Source organism: Hemitrygon akajei, chromosome 7, assembly GCF_048418815.1.
Source record: "Hemitrygon akajei chromosome 7, sHemAka1.3, whole genome shotgun sequence".
Lineage (NCBI taxonomy): Eukaryota > Metazoa > Chordata > Chondrichthyes > Myliobatiformes > Dasyatidae > Hemitrygon > Hemitrygon akajei.
Genome location: NC_133130.1, coordinates 61,137,879 through 61,159,144, shown reverse-complemented (window position 1 = coordinate 61,159,144; position 21,266 = coordinate 61,137,879). Strand labels below are relative to the sequence as shown.

The window sequence follows — 21,266 nt, the reverse complement described above, 5'->3', positions numbered from 1 at the left end:
GCTTTCTGTAGACATGAAGCACTGAAGTCTCTTTGATATAGGTGATGTGCCAAACTTTTTTGTCCCATGTAACTGGATTTATTAGATAAATATTCCCTGTTTTATATATTGAGCAGAGTGGATTTCCCTAATCTATTTGGTTATTTTATATGTTTGGTGAAAGCTTTGCAGAAATCCTTTTTATATGATGTATCAAAGGTACAGTAGTCATTCAGGAGGCCTTTCAAAGAACTTTCCACTATTTTTTTTTTGAAAAGGTAGGTTGGGTTTTTGTTTGGATCAGATGTTGTATTTTTTCTGACATCTATATTTATGACTTTATTTTTCCCTCCTTTAAATTTTGTCTTTTCACCATTTAAGTTGTTGGAAAAAGTAATATGCTTATAGAACTTTGAGCACTAAATAGAGGCAGGTCTGATTATTTATGTGTAATATGTATTACCAGCACAATGTAGGAGTGTAGCTATTCTCAACTATAGTTCATTATTCAAGAAGGACATTTTAAATTTAAATGGATACTTTTCAACCATGGTTGTGCTCGCATGAAAAGTGGTCAGTTGGATTATCTGTGAGAACCAAGCAATACTGTTTCAACACACAGTTAATTTTCCTGGTCTAAAATCATTTGAGAAGGACTCACTGATAGTATGACAAATCTGATTATTGAATATTACAGTTCATAACAAGGAATTGCTGGAGGTCTAATGCAAGCCATAAAGATATTTTTATTTTATTTTAGAGATACAGCATGGAAACAGATCCAGCAAATCCACACTGCCCAATTAACATACTAACCTGTAGCTGCTCGTTTGTGACTATCTCAAAATTATGATCATAAAAGCAAGTCTGGAATTAGTTCACGAAGGGCTAGAGGCAAGGGGCAAGGGATACTTAAAGAGAATATTCAGGTGTGCAGCATCAAATTTACAGAACATTAACTTTCCAGTAATTTTTGCAAGTACTGATGACATATAAATTTTTCTTTTGAATTTAGATTCCTGTAAAATAAATATTCACTTTTGTATTACAGTGGATTCTGGTTAATGGGACCATCAGTTAATTGGGGCAGGCAGTTATTTGGGACAACTATTAAATAATAAAAACAAATTGAGAATATAGTCGAGATTCCCTCCATTTATTTGGGATGCTATGCTGACAGGAGACTGTTTCTGAGCAGTTTCACTTGTGTACATTTGTGTGGCTGTTAGTCATCACACTGTGCTAAGAGTGAACAGTTACTAAATAGCATCAATTGCGTGTGCTTATGTTACCCATTTGGGCCAACGGATGCCAATTCAAAACGAAGTGATTTTTGATCATTTTGTTTTTTTTATTTCTCTTTAAAAGATTTCAGACCCTTGCCAAGATGCAACAAAATGATTTGACACTTCCTGAAAAAATTACTCTACTGGTCAAATTAAGAATATAGAATAGTACAGCAGAGTACAGGCCCTTTGGCCCACAATGTTGTGCCGACCCTAAAACCCTGCCTCCCATATATCCTCCCACCTTAAATTCCTCCATATACCTATCTAGTAGTCTCTTAAATTTCACTAGTGTATCTGCCTCCACCACTGACTCAGGCAGTACATCCTCACCGTCATCAAGTTCCCTCTCATTGGTGAATACCAAAGAGAAGTATTCATTGAGGACCTCACTCACTTCCACAGCATCCAAGCACATCTTCCCATCTTTATCTCAAATTGGTCCTACCTTCACTCCTGTTATCCTTTTGTTCTTCACATAATTGAAGAATGCCTTGGGGTTTTCCTTTACCTTACTCGCCAAGGCCTTCTCATGCCCTCTTCTTCCTCTCCTCAGCCCCTTCTTAAGCTCCTTTCTTGCTACCCTATATTCCTCAATAGCCCCATCTGATCCTTGCTTCCTAAACCTCATGTATGCTGCCTTCTTCCACGTGACTAGATTTTCCACCTCACTTGTCACCCATGGTTCCTTCACCCTACCATTCTTTATCTTCCTCACCAGGACATATTTATCCCTAACATCCTGCAAGAGATCCCTAAACATCAACCACATGTCCATAGTACATTTCCCTGCAAAACTATCATCCCAATTCATGCGTGCAAGTTCCAGCCTTATAGCCTCATAATTTGCCCTTCCCCAATTAAAAATTTTCCTGTCGTTTCTGATTCTATCCTTTTCCATGATAATGCTAAAGGCCAGGGAGTGGTGGTCACTGTCCCCCAGATGCTCACCCACTGAGAGATCTGTGACCTGACCCGGTTCGTTACCTAATACTAGATCTAGTATGGCATGCCCCCTAGTCCATCCTGGACACACTTAACAAACTCTGCCCTATCTAAACCATTGGAACTAATCAGGTGCCAATCAATATTAGGGAAGTTAAAGTCACCCATGATAACAACCCTGTTATTTTTGCATCTTTCCAAAATCTGCCTCCCAATCTGTTCCTCGGTATCTCTGTTGTTACCAGGGGGCCTAGAGAATACTCCCAATAGAGTAACTGCTCCCTTCCTGTTCCTGACTTCACTCCATACTGACTCAAAAGATGATCTTGCTACATTACCCACCCTTTCTGTAGCTGTAATAATATCCCTGACCAGTAATGTTACCCCTCCTCCCCTCCCCCCCCCCCCATCCTTTTCAAAACACTGAAATCCAGGAATGTTGAGAATCCATTCCTGCCCTGGTGCCAGCCAATTTTCTGTAATGGCCACTACATCATAATTCCATGTATGTATCCAAGCTCTCAGTTCATCACCTTTGTTCCTGATGCTTCTTGCATCGAAGTACACGCACTTTAGCCCTTCTATCATACTACCTTTACACGCTTTATTCTGCTTCTCTTTCCTCAAAGCCTCTTTATATGTTAGATCTGGCTTTACTCATTGCACTATACTTGCAGTTCTCACATGACCTTTATCCTCCTCCACCTCACTATCTGCTCTAACATTCTGGTTCCCCTCTCCCTGCAAATCTAGTTTAAACCCCCCCGGAGCAGCACGAGCCAACCTTCTCACAAGGATATTAGTCCCCCTCTAATTCAGGTGCAACCTGTCCCATTGGAACAGGTCCCTCCTTCCCTGGAACAATGCCCAATTGTCCAGAAACATGAAGCCCTCCCTCCTGCACCAACTCCTTAGCCACATATTTAGCTGCATTATCTTCCTATTTCAAGCCTCTATAGCACATGGCACAGGTAGCAGTCCTGAAGCTGCAACCCTGGAGGTCCTGTCCTTCAACTTTGTACCTAACTCCCTAAACTCTCTTTGCAGGACCTCCTCCTTCTTCCTATCCATGTCATTGGTCCCTACATGGACCATGACATCGAGCTGCTCACCCTCCCTCTTGAGAATATGGAGAACTCGATCCGAGATATCATGGACCCTGGCACCAGGGAGGCAACAGACCATCCAGGATTCTCGATCTCTCCCACAGAACCTCTTCTGTCCCCCTAGCTAACGAATCCCCTATCACTACTGCTCTACTCTTTTCTCTCCTTCCCTTCTGAGCTGAGTGTCCAGTCTCAGTGCCAGTGACGCGACCACTGCAACTTGTCCCTGGTAGGTCGTCCCCACCAACAGTATCCAAAAAAAGTATACTTATTATTGATGAGTATGGCCAGTCACCCAGCTACCTGTCTCCTGACTTTTAGGGGTGACTATCTCCCTGAAACTCCTGTCTATTTCTGCCTCTGCCTCACGAATGATCCGAAGTTCATCCAGCTCCAGTTCCAGTTCCCTAACTCGCTTCGTCAGGAGCTGCAGATGGATGCACCTTTTACAGGTGTAGTTTTCAGGGACAATTGTGCTCACCCTGACTTCCCACATACTGCAAACGGAGCATCCGACTGCCCTAACTGCTGCCTCCATTACTTACTTCTAAGTTAATTAGATTAATTAAAGGAGCTTACCCAGCCTTACCCCTCTGGGAGCAAGCTCGTCCCCCCTGCTTGCCGAAGCCTCTCAAGCCAAAGCCTTCCTACTTTGTCTCCCAATACTCCGTTGTCCGCTCCGTTAATCTACTCGCTTTTTAAACTCTCCCGCTGTCTCACGGGCTGACCTTCACACGCTTGCGCAGTCGTACCCCATTCAAACTGCCGAAGAAATCATTCACCTAATTCTACTCAATTATTGTTGGATTATGACACTATTTGATACAGGAATGCAATGAAGACTGTCCATTATCTGCACTAGGTGTCTACACTGATTGTTCATTTACAGTCAATCAAAAGAACACACTGGAGAAATTCCTCCAATAGGAGCTAATGCACTGTTTTATAGTATTGTAGTAGTAGTACATAAGAACATAAAAAATAGGAGCAGGGGTAGGCCATCTGGCCCATCGAGTCTGCTCTGCCATTCAATAAGATTATGGCTGATCTGGCCACGGACTTATCTCCACCTGTCTTTTCCCCATAACCCTTAATTCCCCTACTATGCAACAATTGATCCAACCTTGTCTTAAATATATTTACTGAGGTAGTCTCCACTGCTTATTGGGCAGAGAATTCCACAGATTCATTACTCTCTGGGAAAAAGCAGTTCCTCCTCATCTCTGTCCTAAATCTACTCCCCCAAATCTTGAAGCTATGTTCCCTACTTCTAGTCTCACCTACCAGTGGAAACAGCTTCTTTGCCTCTATCTAGTATTGGCAGTGTTCTAATTTGTTCTGTATTTCATTTAAGTCCATGATTTATTACTTAGTTAGACAGTTGCTTGTCTTTTTTTTTAGATCTTTTAACTATTTCCATGTAACTTAGCTATTTTGAGCCAGCTGCTTAATTGGGCCAAAATGTACTGGTCCCAGGGTGGCTCAATTAACCAGAATCCACTGTATATAAAAATGTACGTGGATATAAAATTAAGTTTATTATTTATTTACAGATAATATTGCGTCTTGCACAGGAGCGTGACTGCTCCCAGTCTCCAGTTCGTGGAATAGCTCAGTCACCTACTGGTTCACCAGGAATGCAGCGAACTGAGAGCCGACAGCATCTGTCAGTTGAACTGGCAGACACTAAAGCAAAACTCCGAAGGATCAGGCAAGAGATGTAAGCATATGGATTAGAGTTGAAGATTTAAGGGCACAAGAAATTAAATATGTTGAAAATTACACAAACTTCCAGAACTGTTATTGAATGGTTAGTGAAGAATGAGGTTTATCACTGAGGATAAAATACAAATATGAGGAGTTTTTCCATTTGTTAAAAGGTTAAGCCAAATGACTGTCTTTACCTGATACAGAATAGTAATTGATATAAAAAAGAACAAGCCAAATGTATTTGAGGTTGCTTTAGCGTATAATGTTCTACAAGCACAGATCTTGTTTTCCACATTTTGCTTCCCTATGTGAATGCAAAGTCTTTAAAATAGTCTTGTAGGGTTGTCAGAAAACATGTGAGTTTATACAGTGCCTATAAGAAGTATTAATGCCCCTTGGAAGTTTTCATGTTTTATTGTTTTACAACATTGAATCTCAGTGGAATTCATTTGGCTTTTTTTTTGACACTCAACAACCAAAAAAAATATTCTTTCGTGTCAAAGTGAAAACAGATCTCTACAAATGATCTACATTACATATATAAAATACAAAATAATTGATTGCATAAATATTCACCTTCACTGTCAGTATTGACCTTTGGCAGCACTTACAGCATATATGGATAGGTCTCCATCAGCTGGACACTGCATTTTTCCGCATTCTTCTTTACAAAACTGCTCAAGCACTGTCAGATTACATGGTGATCATGAGTGAAATGCCCTTTTCAAGTCCAGCCACAAATTCTCAATCAGATTGTGGTCTGGACTCTGACTTGACCACTTCAGGACATTAAGCCATTCCTTTGTAGCTTTGGCTTTATGCTTTGGGTCATTGTCTTGCTGGAAAACAAATCTTCTCCCAAGTTGCAGTTCTCTTGCAGACTACATCAGGTTTTCCTCCAGGATTTCCCTTTATTTTGCTGTATTAATTTTACACTCTACCTTCATAAGCCTTCCAGGGCCTGCTGCATTGAAGCATCCCCACAGTATGATGTAGTTACCACCTTGCTTCACAGTAGGGATTGTGTGTTTTTCATGATGTGTGGTGTTTGGTTTATACCAAACATAGCATTTAGTTGGATGGCTGAAAAGCTCAGTTTCAGTTTCATCAGACCATGGAACCTTCTTCCAACTGACTTCAGAGTCTCTCACAAGGCTTCAGATTATCAGTTAATATATGGAATATTTTAATGGGTTTTGGATTAATGCATAAAGTTTTTAAAGTTGTAGTGCAAGAGTAAAAACTAGTTCTAAGCTCCCTTATCCCCTTCTGTTGGCATTGTCTTTGCATTTCACCACAAGCAAGCACTGATGAATTAATCCAGCAGAGGCATCAGCCAAACGATAAAGTTAATATGTTATCAGAAAATGTATTATATCAGACTAGATGGAAGCTGCCACTTCCATTGAGGATGAGGCTCAATTTTTATTGTTTTTTTAAATTTATTTTGGTTCATGGGGGTGGCTTTGGAGGCAGAGAGGAGAGTTAGGGGTAATTTTAAGGTTTAGGAAGAGATGTGGGGGAATTAGAAGTCAGGCCTGAGTCTTAAGTCTCTGCTTTCCACTTGAAGGCCAGTGATGTGAATGTGGGACATCCTGCGGGTCAGGTGGATGTCAGCCATGGACAAAGGCTGGTGCCACTTCCCCACAGTGTCATTGCTTTGTCAGCATTCCATGCGGGCAGGAGCAATGAGGGCCAATGTCTGCATTTCCAAGACCGAATCTGAGTTCACTGGAGACCAAGTATGATGACCTGTTTTGGGGTTAAAAGACTGTGTTTGTGTGTGTGTGGAAAGGAGAAACAGAGCTTACTTTGTTTCTTTTGTTGTTTGTTGTGTTCTGTTTGTGCCAAGCATTGTGGGCATACTATGTTGGTGCTGGAATGTATGATGACATTTGCAAATTGCTCCCACCACACTTTTGTTTTGTTGGTTGTTAACGTAAACGAGGTATCTCTCTATATGTTTCAATATATGCATGATAAATAAACTTGAATCTTGAGTAATAGCTGTCAATGAATAAATTAATTGATAGAGCACAAGTGCAGACCATTATGCATACCATAATCATTGAATTCTTACAGAAATAAACACCAACAGGTTAGAAAATAGGCAACAAGTTAATAGTTTAAAAACTGTATGTAAATTTAATATATGAAAGAAACAGTATTATTGCATTATTAAATTAACTGAGACAGAGTTACATTAGTAATTCAGAAAGTTAACAATAAAGTGGGTACCAATCAAATAGTTTGCACTCGAAAATAAATTAAGTTGTGGGAATATATCTTTTCAAAGCTCAAAGTAAATTTATTATCAAAGTACATATATGTCACTGTATGCTACCCTGAGACACATTTTATTGCAGGCATTTGCAGTAGAACAAAGAAATACAATAGAATCAATGAAAAGCTACACACAAAGACCGACAACCAATGTGCAAAGAGGACAAACAGTGCAAATACAATATTATTATTATTATTATTATTATTATTATTAAATAAATCAATAATACCGAGAACATGGGTTGTAGAATCTTTGAAAATGAGTCCATAAATTATGGAATTATTTCAGTGCTGAGGTGAGTGAAGTTATCCATACTGGTTTAGGAGCGTGATATTTGAAGGGTAATAAATGTTCCTGAACCTGGTGGTGTGAGATTTAAGGCTTTTGTAATTCCTTGCTAATGGCAGCAGTGAGAAGAGAGCATGGTTTGGATCGTGGGGATCCTTGTTGATGGATGCTGCTTTCCTTTGATAGTGCTCCTTGTAGACATGCTCAATAGTGAGGAGGGCTTTACTTGTGATGGACTGGGCTGTACCCACTCTGCTTCTATTTCCTTGAACAGTACACTAGAGTTTGCCAGAAGTTGCTATCATGTTGATCCTAAGAAAGGATATCTGAAAGCTAAAGCTTGACGATAGGAACCTTTTGGTATTGAACAGAAAATTGCATCGGCCTACATGGAAAAGGCTCTTTTTTGGGGTACCTAAGAAATCTGAAGACGTGAAAGCTCTTCAAGACGATAGTCTTTTTGTTAGAAGCTTTTGCAATGCCATGGAAGAAGTACAGTACATGTATCAGTTGAACATGCCTGCTAAAATGTCAGTTGTCATAAAGAAATTGCCCCATATGCTTAGGAATAAATGGAGAATGGTGATCTGTAAACTGCAAGAAAGACACAACCCGTAAGATTACTTTCACTAATGTTGATTTTATAGACAGGCAAGTAAAGATGCTGCACAACCAGTGTTTGGGAATATACAAGATGCTACATCACCAGCAATAAACAAAGGTATAAACAAAACTAAGTCACAATTTCATTCTAAGGCTAAAGGAGCAGCTTTGCAATTATTGTAGTCACTGTGAGTAGTAAATCTAAAACTGTGGAACATAGAAACATAGAAAACCTACAGCACAATACAGGCCATTCGGCCCACAAAGTTGTGCCGAACATGTCCCTACCTTAGAAATTACTAGGCTTACCTATAGCCCTCTATTTTACTAAACTCCATGTACCTATCTAAAAGTCTCTTAAAAGACCCTATCGGATCCGCCTCCACCACCATTGCTGGCAGCCCATTCCACTCTCTGAGTAAAAAAACTTACCCCTGACATCTCCTCTGTACCTACTCCCCGGCACCTTAAACCTGTATCCTCTTGAAAAAGGATCTCTACTCCCTTTCTTGAACAAAGGAACAACATTCGCAATCCTCAGGAACCTCTCCCGTCCCCATTGATGATGCAAAGATCATTGCCAGAGGCTCAGCAATCTCCTCCCTCACCTCCCACAGTAGCCTGGGGTACATCTCATCCGGTCCCGGTGACTTATCTAACTTGACGCCTTCCAAAGCTCCAGCACATCCTCTTTCTTAATATCTACATGCTCAAGCTTTTCAGTCTGCAGCAAGTCATCACTACAATCACCAAGATCCTTTTCCATAGTGAATACTGAAGTAAAGTATTCATTAAGTACCTCTGCTATTTCCTCTGGTTCCATGCACACTTTCCCACTGTCACACTTGATAGGTTTTATTCTTTCACGTCTTATCTATAAGTATGCTTTTCACATACTTGTAGAATGCCTTGAGGTTTTCCTTAATCCTGCCCGCCAAGGCCTTCTCATGGCCCCTTATGGCTCTCCTAATTAGCTTTTTAAGCTCCTTCCTCTTTACCCTTATAATCTTCTAGATCTCTAACATTACCTAGCTCTCTGAACCTTTCGTAAGCTTTTCTTCTTGACTAGATTTATTACAGCCTTTGTACACCTCGGTTCCTGTACCCTGCCATAACTTCCCTGTCTCATTGGAACGTACCTAGACAGAACTCCACACAAGTATCCCCTGAACGTTTGCCACATTTCTTCTGTACTTTTCCTTGAGAACATCTGTTTCCAATTTAAGCCTCCAATTCCCTGCCTGATAGCCTCATAATTCCCCTTGCTCCAATTAACCGCGTTTCTAACTTGTCTGTTCCTATCTCTCTCCAATGCTATTGTAAAGGAGGCAGAATTATGATCACTATCTCCAAAATGCTCTCCCACTGAGAGATCTGACACCTGACCAGGTTCATTTCCCAATACCAAATCAAGTGCAGCCTCTCCTCTTGTAGGCTTATCTACATATTGTGTCAAGAAACCTTGCTGAACACCCCTAACAAACACTACCCTATCTAAACCTCTTGCTCTATGGAGATGCCAATCGATATTTGGGAAATTAAAATCTCCCATCACAACAACTCTGTTATTATCACACCTTTCCAGGATCTGTTTCCCTATCTGCTCCTCGATATCTCTGTTACTATTGGGCAGCCTATAAAAAACACCCAGTAAAGTTATTGACCCCTCCCTGTTCCTAACCTCCACCCACAGAGACTCCGTAGAGAATCCCTCCATGGCGACCACCTTTTCTGCAGCCATGACACTATCTCTGATCAACAGTGCCACGCCCCCACCTCTTTTGCCTCTCTGCCTGTCCTTTCTGAAACATCTAAAACCCGGCACTTGAAGTAACCATTCCTGTCCCTGAGCCATCCAAGTCTTTGTAATGGCCACCACATCATATCTCCAACTACTGATTCATGCTCTAAGCTCAATCGCTTTGTTCACACCACTCTTTGAGTTAAAATGGATACATCTGAATCCTTAGATCTGAGCGCATCCCTTCTCTATCACCTGCCTATCCTCCCTCTCGCACTGTCTACAAGCTTTCTCTATTTGTGAGCCAACCTCCTCTTCCCCAGTCTCTTCAGTTCGGTTCCCACCCCCCAACAATACTAGTTTAAACTCTCCCAAGTAGCCTTAGCAAACCTCCCTGCCAGGATATTGGTCCCCCTGGGACTCAAGTGCCACCCGTCCTTTTTGTACAGGTCACACCTGCCCCAAAACAGGCCCCAGTGATCCAGAAATCTGAATCCCTGTTCCCTGCTCCAATCCCTCAGCCACACATTTATCCTCCACCTTATCCTATTCCTATTCTCACTGTCGCATGGCACAGGCAGTAATCCTGAGATTACTACCTTTGCAGTCCTGTTTCTCAACTTCCTAATTCCCAGTAGTCTTTTTTCAGGACCTCTTCCCTTTTCCTACCTATGTCATTGTTACCAATATGTACCACGACCTCTGGCTGTTCTCCCTCCTACCACGGGATATCTTGGACGCGATCCAAAACAAATCAGACCCTGGCACCTGGGAGGCAAACTAACATCTGAGTTTCTTTCCTGCATCCACAGAATCACCTGTCTGACCCCCTAATTATAGAGTCCCCTATCACTATTACCTTCCTCTTACTTTCCCTACCCTTCTGAGCCACAGGGCTAGACTCTGTGCCAGAGGCATGGCCACTGCTGCTTCCCCCAGGTAGGCTGTCCTCCCCCCCCCCACCCCCCAACAGTATAGGAGTACTTATTGGAACAGTCTATGTTCCAAGCCTACACTGGTGTCCATCTGCACTTCTCCTACGCTACATTGACAACTGCATCGATGCTGCTTTTTGCACCCATGCAGAACTCGTTAACTTCATTGACTTTGCCTCCAACTTCCACCCTGCCCTCAAAATTACTTGGTCCATTTCCAACACCTCCCTCGCCTTTCCTGATTGCTCTGTCTTTATCTCCAGAGACAGCTTATCTACTGATGTCTATTACAAACCCATGGAATCTCACAGCTTTCTGGACTATACCTCCTCCCACCCTGTTACTTGTAAAAACTCCATCCCCTTCTCTCAGTTCCTCTGCCTCTGCTCTCAAGAGGCTTTTCATTCCAAAATGAAGGAGATAGCTTCCTTCTTCAAAGAAAGGGGCTTCCATTCCTCCCCCATCAACACTGCCCACAACTGCATCTTTTCTATTTCACGCATATCTGCCCTCCCCACCCTACAAGGGATAGGTTTGTCTTTTGCGCTTACCATCCCACCAGTCTTCACGTCCAGCACATAATTCCCTGCAACTTCTAACATCTCCAAAGGGATCCCACCACCCAGCACAACTTTCCCCCCTCTTCTCCCCCCCCACCCCACTTTCTGCTTATCCATTCGTACCTCTGCACTGATCTCCCTCCTGGCACTTATCCTTGCAAGCAAAACAATGCTGCACTTGCCCCTATACCTCCTCCCTCACTACCATTCAGGGCCCCAAACAATCCTTCCAGGTGAGGTAACACTTCACCTGTAAGGCTGTTGGAGTCATACACTGTGTCCGGTGCTCCCGGTATGGCCTCTTGTATATTGTGAGCCCCAAGGTAGATTGGGAGACTGCTTTTTCGAGCACCTACACTCCATCCATCAGAAAAAGTGAGATTTCCCAGTGGCCACCCATTTTAATTTCACTTTCCATTCCCCTTCCGATATATCTATCCTCCACTGTCATGATGAGGCCACTTTTAGGATGGAGGAACAACACCTTATATTTTGTCTGGGTGACCTCCAACCTGATGGTATAAACATCAATTTATCTAACTTCTGGTAATGCCCCCCGCCCCCACCTTGACCATTCCCCATCCCTTTTTTTCTCACCTTATCTCCTTACTTGCCCAGTACCTCCCTCTGGTGCTCCTCTCCCTTCTCTTTCTTCCGTGGCCTTCTGTCCTGTTCTATTTGACTCCCCCTTCTCCAATCAACTTCCCAGCTCTTTACTTCATCCCTCCCCTTCAAGTTTCACCCATCATCTTGTGTTTTTCTCTCTTCTTTCTCCACCTTTTAAATCTACTCTTCAGCTTTCTTTTCTCCAGTCTTGCCAAAGGGTCTCGGTCTGAAATGTCGACTGTACTCTTTTCCATAGATGCTGCCTGGCCTGCTAGGTTCCCCCAGCATTTTGTGTATGTTGCTTGGATTTCCAGCATCTGCGGATTTTCTCTTGTTTAAGAAAGTACAGCAGTGTTCTGCACAGTGGACCCCATTAACAAGCTCAACCTTACATGAAAAAGAACACGCATTCTCTTATGCACCATGGGTCAAGAGAAGATCACGAGTAGCTACATTGTTTCAGGATTGGAAGTGGCTGGTTTAGATGGTGAAAACTATTGTGAGCTACCTAACATGTATGTGAAAGTATGTTTTGCACAAATTGAACATTCCACGACAGAGGGATTTTCAGGGATGGACTCACCTGAAATGTATTGATTTGCCAGTTCAGAAATTGAGCTGCTGAACTTGAGATTGGAGAAGAGAAGGAAGAGCGGGCAGGTTTGTTATCTGCCTCCAGCCCATTAACAGCTCTGATTGACTGTAGCCATTTGTAAGTGTTGTGGAACAATAAGCCAGTAGTGTTTTATAGGGGTCTTTTGCCTTCAGTAGGAGATTCTTAACAGTTTGCATTACTCTTTCTGCTTCTCCATTTGCCTGTGGATACTGTGGACTGCTTGTCTGGTGTTTGAACTCATCATCCCTAGCAAAGGCTTTGAATTCCGAGCAGCTGAATTGTGGCCCTTTGTCTGACACAAGTGTGTCTGGTATTCCATGGCAAATGAATACAGCTTTCAGGTACTGTATAACTGCTGCTGAGAATATAGGAGGACAACTTGGAACCTCAGTGTTTTGTGACTAGTAATCTATGGTGAAAAGATATTTGTCTCTTCCAGCATGGAAATCTCTGTGCCTGCAATTTGTCATGGAAAGTCTGTGTATTCTGTGGGACAGGGGTGTTCAGCATGATTTTTATGCAGATTTCTGCATGCTTCACATTGCTTTACATAGTGTCCCAGCTGTGTGCTCACACAGATTGCCTTGCTCTCAAGTGACATTTTTTGATGCCTTGATGTCTTTAGTGGATTTCACTAATGATTTCAGCACGTATAGAAGCAGGAATAACGAGTCTGGGAGCCTTTAGCAGCAAACCATCAAGAATGATGAGTGTGTAGCTTTCAAGCCAATAAGGCCTGAGTTCTACTCTACTACTCTTGGAACAGCTGGCCACCCATGTTCACAGTATTGCATGACATTGCTACAGATTTGGTCCTTTTTCAACTCAGCACGAACTTCGTCCAGTTTACTCAGTGATGCAGGAAAACTTTTGTGTACCAGAGCTAAGTAGATGTTGGTATCTTTCATGAGGGCCGAGTCAGCTTCTGTCCACTCTCTTTTTCATGGCATCCTCAACAGAGTTTCTCGTGTTGTGGAAGATTTGCCAGGGGCATGTTCAATGTCATAGGCCTCATTCTAAATCTTTGCAGACGTGGAGGTAAGTCATCCAAGTGTTTTGAGCTGCAAAGGCTAACAAGTGGTTTGTGATATATTTCAAGGAGAAATTTAATGCCAATCAAGTAGCAGCTGAAGCATTCACAAGCCCACATGAGAACCAGCATCTCCTTTTCAATTTGCACATGATGCTGTTCTGTTGGAGTCAGTGTTTTTGATGTACATGCCACCAGTTTCCATACAGCACTGCAGTTTTGCATGAACAGTTCCCCTAGGCCAAAGGAAGAAGCATCTACTGAGGCCTTGGTTGCTTTGTTTGGATCAAACAACACCAATGCTGGCGGAGAAATGAGCTCTGCTTTAAGTGATGAGAATGACTTCTGCTGTGGTGGCCCCAGATCCAAATGTTTCTCCAAAGGGGGTCACGTAGTGGCTTTTGTTTTTTCTGTCAAAACTGGATTGAACTTTCCTAGGTGGTTTACCACGCCAATGAAAAACTGCAGATCTCTGATAGATTTGTAGGTTGTTCCATATTCCAAATTCCTGCCAGTTTGATTGAATCTGGTTGCATTCCCTCTGAGGACAATTGGTGGCCCAAGAACTTCACCTCCAACTTTGCAAATTCACATTTCTTTTTGTTCAGGGTGATTCCAGTCTGTTTCAGCTTCTCCAAGGCAGCTTCCACTCTTTTGTAGTGTTTCTCACTTGAGCCTCCAAAGATGAATATATCGTCCATGAGGCAGACTATTCCTTCCAGTTCCTCCAAAATTTGGTTCATCCTCATCTGAAAGAGTTCAGGGACTGACGAGATGCCAAAAGTGAGTTTCTTGAAGGCAAGGTTTCCATAGGGTGTGATGAAGGTTGTGAGATTCTGTGACTCAGGAGCTAAACGGATCTGCCAGAACAATGAGTTTGCATTTAGTTTGGTGAAGAACTTTGCTGCACCCAGCATATTCAATGTGTTCTCAACAGAGGGCAGAATAAACTTCTCCCGCCTCATTGCATTATTCACTTTTGTGAAATCAACACAGACCTTCACGGTGCCATCTGGCTTGGGAACAGGAGCAATGCCTGCACATCAGTCAGTAGGTCCATTCACTGTAGTTATGTTGTCAAACATCTCCATTGTCTCAAGTTCAGCTTTGACTTTGTTCATCAATGGGACTGGTATATGCCTTGCTGTGGTCAGAGGGTAGGGTGTCACTTCTGGCCTCAGTTGGATAAGGTATTCCTCTTTCAGTAACCCCAGCCCTGTGAACAACTCCAGGTACATGTGCCACTGAACAATGTTTTGCGATTCCAACCCTGCAATGAGGTTCAGCTTCTCGATGGCACGTTGCCCCAGTTCTAATGAGAAGAGATTCTGAACAACATAGATATCCTCTTTTAACTGTTTCTCATTTTTAATAGATGGAAGATTCCTTTCTAGCTGAACTTATGTTTCCCTAGCCCCATGAACACTTTCTTTGGTGGGTTTAGTGTAATGCCTGTTTTCTTTGCCAGTTTTGTGAACAGACATCGGGGACAGCTATGACATATGCCCCAGTATCCATTTTGAACGTCACTGCCTCATTTTGCAACTGAGTCGTAGTACACCAGCCTTGTCTATTTGAATCTAGAACCCCAAGTAAAACTCTCCCTTCATCTTTGATGTACTGAAGAACTGCTTATGAATGACACTGGCTTGTATAATGGCCAACTGTATTGCATTGGTGGCATTTCACTTCTTTTGCTGGACAGAGCTCTTTGATGTATATCCTTGCTGCATATCCTACAGTTGTACATTTTACCTGCACGTTGTTTCACTTGACTGTTTTGTTTGAGCTGAGCTCTACTGTCACCTCTTTTTGTAGTCTTTCTGACTGCACCTTGTTTCCTCTCAAATCTCGCATTTCACTTTACTGTGAAATATTCTTTGAATTTGTCCTGCACTTTGTATTCCTTTTTCTGAGCATCTGTCAGTCCTAATTTACCCATGCAGTATATCAGTGTGTTTACTTGATGCTCTTCTAAAGCCTAAGTGAGATTGCTTGCAGCCCTAATCTTTAAAGAATCTGAGCCATCTCTCAAAATCCCCTGGTTTAGAGAAATCATATGTCTCAGGGGGCTTTATGGATAAGCAGATGTAGATACTGTCAGTATTTACTTAATTTTCCTGTTTGTTTGGTTAGTATTTATTTGAACTACAGAAGATTTCTTTTATCTCTCTGAGAGTTTGACTGACTTTCCTGCTGTGTCTGTGTCTCTGTACACTTCCCCAGGTTGGTAACCTACAGATTATTACAATGTATCCCTTTTGGGTGCAGCTCAAACACATTGTATAGCAACCTGGCCAGGTCTCAGCTTATACTTCACATTCCCATTCGGATCTCCCAGTTGCCACCCACTTCAACTCTGCTTCACATTCCCATTTGGATATGTCTATACATGGCCTCCTCTACTGCCATGATGAGGCCAAACTCAGGTTGGAGGAGCAACACCTCATATACCATCTAGGTAGCCTCCAGCCCCTTGGTATGAACATTGAATTGTCCAACTTCCAGTAATTACCTCCCTCTCGCTTCCCCCATCCCACTTTCACTCTGCCTCCTCTTCCAGCTGCCTATCAACTCTCTCATGATTCTGTCTTCTTCAGTCTCTGGGTGGTGCTCATGGAATGAAGTCTTAATCTGGCTTCACTCCGTTCCCATTACTTTTATTACCTGTAGCTACCCTCATTTACTCTTTTTTATTCCTACACCAAGGTTTATGTTATAGTTATAACTCTGGACTTTGACTTTAATTCATTGGAAATGTATACCAGATCACGAGAAACAAAGAACGGAAAAGACACAGATCCTAACGGGAAAAGAGACGCTGACCCTAAATCTAAGCCAGCTCCGTTAACTTTTGAAGCGATGTGGAAACTTACTGATGAAAAACTCAATCAAAAATTTGCGATGTTCAAAGGAGTTTTAAAGATGGTCGAGGATAATTTTAGATTGCTTAAACGTGAAGTTGAACAGCAGCAAGCAAAAATCTCAGAACTCGATGAAGGTGCTCGGCAAAGAGATTGAAAGATTGCAACTTTGGAACAAAGTTTAGCTTTGATGTCTCAACAGATGGATCATTATAAATTTAAAGTTACTGACCTTGAAAACCATTTGCGAAGACAGAATCTACGGATAATCAGTCTCCCAGAAGATGTTGAGGAGGGTGATCCTATCAAGTTCTTCTCTCAATTCCTATTTGAGGTGTTTGACAAAGAAGTTTTGGATGAAGCCCCCATTAATTAACCGCGCTCATCGCTTGTTGCGTCTGAAAACGGATCATCCACAGCCAGTAATTCTGCGCCTCCATTATGTTCATATCAAGGAACGTTTGATTTGTATTGCTCAATGAAAAGGCATGTTTAAATTTAAAGGTTTTCAATTTTGCTTTGTTGAAGATTATAGTCAGAATTTTTTCAAATGGGTCTCAAACCAGCACTGCTCTTCCCTGCCAAATTGAGGCTTGTCCTCTCTGATAACTCCAGTAGTCTTTTTAAGACATTAAAAGAAGCTCAAAAATTTCTTGATCAGCCAACTTCCTCTGCTAAGGTCTAATTTGGGTTCAGTTTTTTTCCCCCTGGTTTTTACTTAAATTGTTAAGCGATCGGGTCAGTTAGAATGAGAGGGTTCCCTTTCTTGGGTTGTACTGTCTGTGTTTTTAGCACTTCGATATTAACCTTTCTGTCCCCTTTTGGGATTTTGCTTTTTTTTATCGTTTGAAACTCTTTAGTAGAGGTTTTGATGTTTGATTTTTTTTGAACAGAGATACATTTGTTCTTTTTTACATTTCAAGATGTCGCTCTGTACTTCTCATAAGACCTAATTTTTTACTGCGTCATTTTCAACTGTTTACGCATGGGCTCTCTTTTTTTGGTTTGTAATGTTAATATCTTTAGTATTTTTAGTTTAATCTCTCTGTTTCTTTCTGGGATCCTGTTTTTAATATTTTTAAAAATTATTTACTAAAGGTTTTGGTGTTCGACTTTATTTTGAACTGAGTTACACCTGTCTTCGTTATTTTTATACACTTTAAGATGTTGTCCTGCTTTCTTCTTCCCATAAGACTTCATTTTATTGCTGCGTCATTTTCAATTGTTTATGCGTGAAAACGATCAACAACACGAATTTTTTTTCTTGAAATATTAGTATCTTAGTACTCTGCTCTACGATTTAATCCTTTTTTTTAAATCGCGTTTTCTTTGCTATTTTTTGATAATTTTCGTCATATATTTCTTGGATTATGGGTAGCTGTTCTTATCAACTTTTATTGTTTGGGCTGCCATCAGGAGAGATGGTGGTAGATTTAGCTTTAGTTTATCTCTTGGTCAATCTCTGTTTTTTTTCTGGGTCTTTTGGGGGGGAGGGGCTCATTTCCTTTTTAGGTTAGAATTTTCTAACTGGGCTATTTCGAAACTACTAAAATGTCTGATTTGTCGTAACTTCCGGTTCCTCTTTGAACCTTTTTTCCTCTTCCAAGTTCATGAGTGTGTATTGTTAACCTTTTACATACCATATTACTGGTTTTACTATGATGGATAAGGTTATCAATTTTGTCTCGTGGAATACAAATGGTTTAAATCATCCGATTAAACGAAAACATTTTTTTAAGGTATTCCGCAGACTGAATGCTCATATAATTTTTATACAAGAAACTCGTGAGGAAAGAAGATAATCAGTGTTTTTTTTAGGTTTTGGAATGACCAGCAGTATCATTCAAATTCCCAATCTAAAGTGAGAGGAATTTCTATTTTTATAGATTCTTCTATTTCATTTGTTCACCATGATACAATTTCAGATCTGAATGGTAGATTTTTGTTAGTTACTGGCCTACTCTGTAATAAAAATGTGGTGATGGTCAATGTTTATGCTCCGAATAGTGACTATCCTGAATTTTTTTAAACATTTGTTCACATCCTTTCCCAATTTAAACGATTATATGTTGATAATGGGAGGAGATTTTAATTGTTGTTTAAACCCTTCAATGGATAGATCTAAGTCTGATCAGGTACTTCCGAATAAATCGGCTACCTTTATTAACTCCTTTATGCTTGATTGTGGAATTACAGAAATTTGGAGGTTTCTACATCCAAAGGAAAAAGAGTTTTCATTCTTTTCCCATGTTTACCATAGTTATTCTAGAATTGACTACTTTTTTATTGATTCTTTAATTCCATCTGTTACTGACTGTAACTATGATTCCATTGTCATCTCTGACCATGTGCCCCTGAAACTTTCCATCAAACTAATGGATACGCCTTCTAGTTTTGGACAATGGCGACTCAATTCTCTATTACTACAAGACTCAGACTTTGTGAATTTCATTAAGGATCAGACTGATTTTTTCTTTTCAACAAACTCTATGGATAAAATCTCTAGCGGGGTTCTATGGGATACCTTTGAAGCATACATCTGTGGTCAGATTATCTCATATTCTGCTGGACTGAAAAACGAATTAATAAAGAGATTGGTATGTTGGTTGGTAAAGTTAAAGCAATTGACAAGATATACTCTATCGCTCCTAGTCAGGAGCTTTATAAAAAAAAGGGTTGAACTTCAAATGGAGCATAGTTTACTTTTAACATCATCAATTGAAAATCAGTTAATTAAGTCTAGGAGTCAATTTTATATGCATGGTGATAAATCTGGTAAACTATTAGCTAGTCAATTGAAATCTGCTTCAGTTAAACGTCAGATTATTAAAATTTGTAAACGAGATGGAACTAAGATGGTTGTTCATGATGAGATAAACAAATATTTTCAATAATTTTATTCCTCCTTATACCAATCAGTATCTCCTGATGATCCCACTATAATGCATGAATTTTTAAGGAAATTGAATATTCTGAAACTATCACCTAATGAACGATTAGTATTAGATGCTCCTATTACGGAACAAGAAATACAGGATGCTATTTCTTCATTGAACTCAGGTAAAGCACCTGGCCCAGATGGTTTTACAGTAGAGTTTTTCAAATCCTTTTCCTCTATACTTTCTCCCTGGCTATGTAAAATCTTTAAGGCTGCACTATTTATAGGTAAGTTACCAAAAGCTTTCTATGGTGCCTCTATTTCTTTAATTCTTAAAAAAGATAAAGATCCTACTGAATGTGCGTCATATAGGCCTATATCCTTATTGAACGCAGACTCTAAGATTTTTTCGAAAATAGTGGCTACTAGATTGGAGAATGTATTGCCTCGAATTATTTCGGTCCATCAGACTGGATTTATTAAAAACCGCTATTCATCCTTTAATATCAGGAGATTGATGAATATTGTTTATACTCCCTCATCTAAAATTCCAGAATGTGTCATCTCATTGTATGCTGAGAAAGCATTCGATAGAGTTGAATGGCCATACTTATTTACCATGCTTGAGAAATGTAATTTTAGTTCACAATTTATATCTTGGGTTAAATTGATATATTATGCCCCTGTGGCTTCGGTACTTACCAATAATACAAGATCTCCTTTTTTTCCAGTTATTTCATGGCACTAGGCAAGGTTGTCCTCTTAGCCCACTGTTATTTGATATTGCCCTGGAACATTAGCTATTGCTATTCGTGACTCACCTTCTATATTTGGCATCTCCCACGGGAATGTGATACACAAGTTATCATTATACGCAGATGATCTGTTATTATATATTTTGAATCCTGAGAAATCCATTCCGGCTGTTTCATCTTTGCTCGCTTAGTTTAGTAACTTTTCTGGTTACAAACTGAATCTTAATAAGAGTGAACTTTTTCCCTTAAATATGCCAGTTCCAATCTATAGACATTTACCTTTTAGATTAGTTAAGGATTATTTTACTTATCTGGGTGTTAAGATTACTGAAAAACATAAGGATTTATTTAATGTTAATTTTTTACCCTTAATTGATTAGGTCAAACAATCGTTTACTAAATGGTCCTTATTGTCTATGTCATTGATTGGCCAAATTAATACTATAAAAATGATTATTTTACCTAAATTTTTATATCTTTTCCAAGCGATACCAATCTTTATTCCTAAATACTTTTTTGATACTATTGACTCTAAAATTTCGTCTTATATATGGCAGAATATAAACCCTAGGCTAAGTAAAAAAAATTTGCAGAAATCAAGAAAGAATGGTGGCTTGGCTTTGCCGAATTTAAGATTTTATTATTGGGCAATTAATATTAGATATTTAATATTTTGGACACATGAAGTGTATTTGAATGTTAGTCCTCATTGGGTTAATCTTGAATGCAGTTTGGCACAAGGATTTTCATTGGCTTCTATCTTAGGGACTTTGCCTCCCTTGGTTCTCTCTAAATTGACTAAACAAATAGTTAATCCTATAATTAAACATACATTATGAATATGGTTTCAGTTTCATAAATTCTTTGACTTGAATAAATTTATTTTATTAAGTCCTATTATATTGAATTTTTTCTTTCAACCCTCTGTCATGGATCAAGCCTTTATGGTTTGTAAAATGAAGGGTGTAATATGTTCTCGTGATTTATTTTTGGATAACTGTTTCATATCTTTTGAACAGTTGTCTAATAAATATAATTTGCCCAGATCCCATTTTTTTTTAGATATTTGCAGATTAGAGA

The 21,266-nt window shown here is 40.2% G+C and overlaps 1 protein-coding gene across 18 annotated transcripts in view; it reads left to right on the top strand.

Moving 5' to 3' along the window:
* The window catches only part of LOC140730487 (girdin-like), a 282,300-nt gene that overhangs the window by 106,428 nt on the left and 154,606 nt on the right, over positions 1 to 21,266 (top strand). For all 18 annotated transcript variants that reach the window (XM_073050988.1, XM_073050990.1, XM_073050989.1 and 15 more), the window contains exon 8: positions 4,870 to 5,036. In XM_073050988.1, coding sequence (XP_072907089.1) covers positions 4,870 to 5,036 — 167 coding nt within the window. The remainder of the gene's footprint in view (positions 1 to 4,869; positions 5,037 to 21,266) is intronic.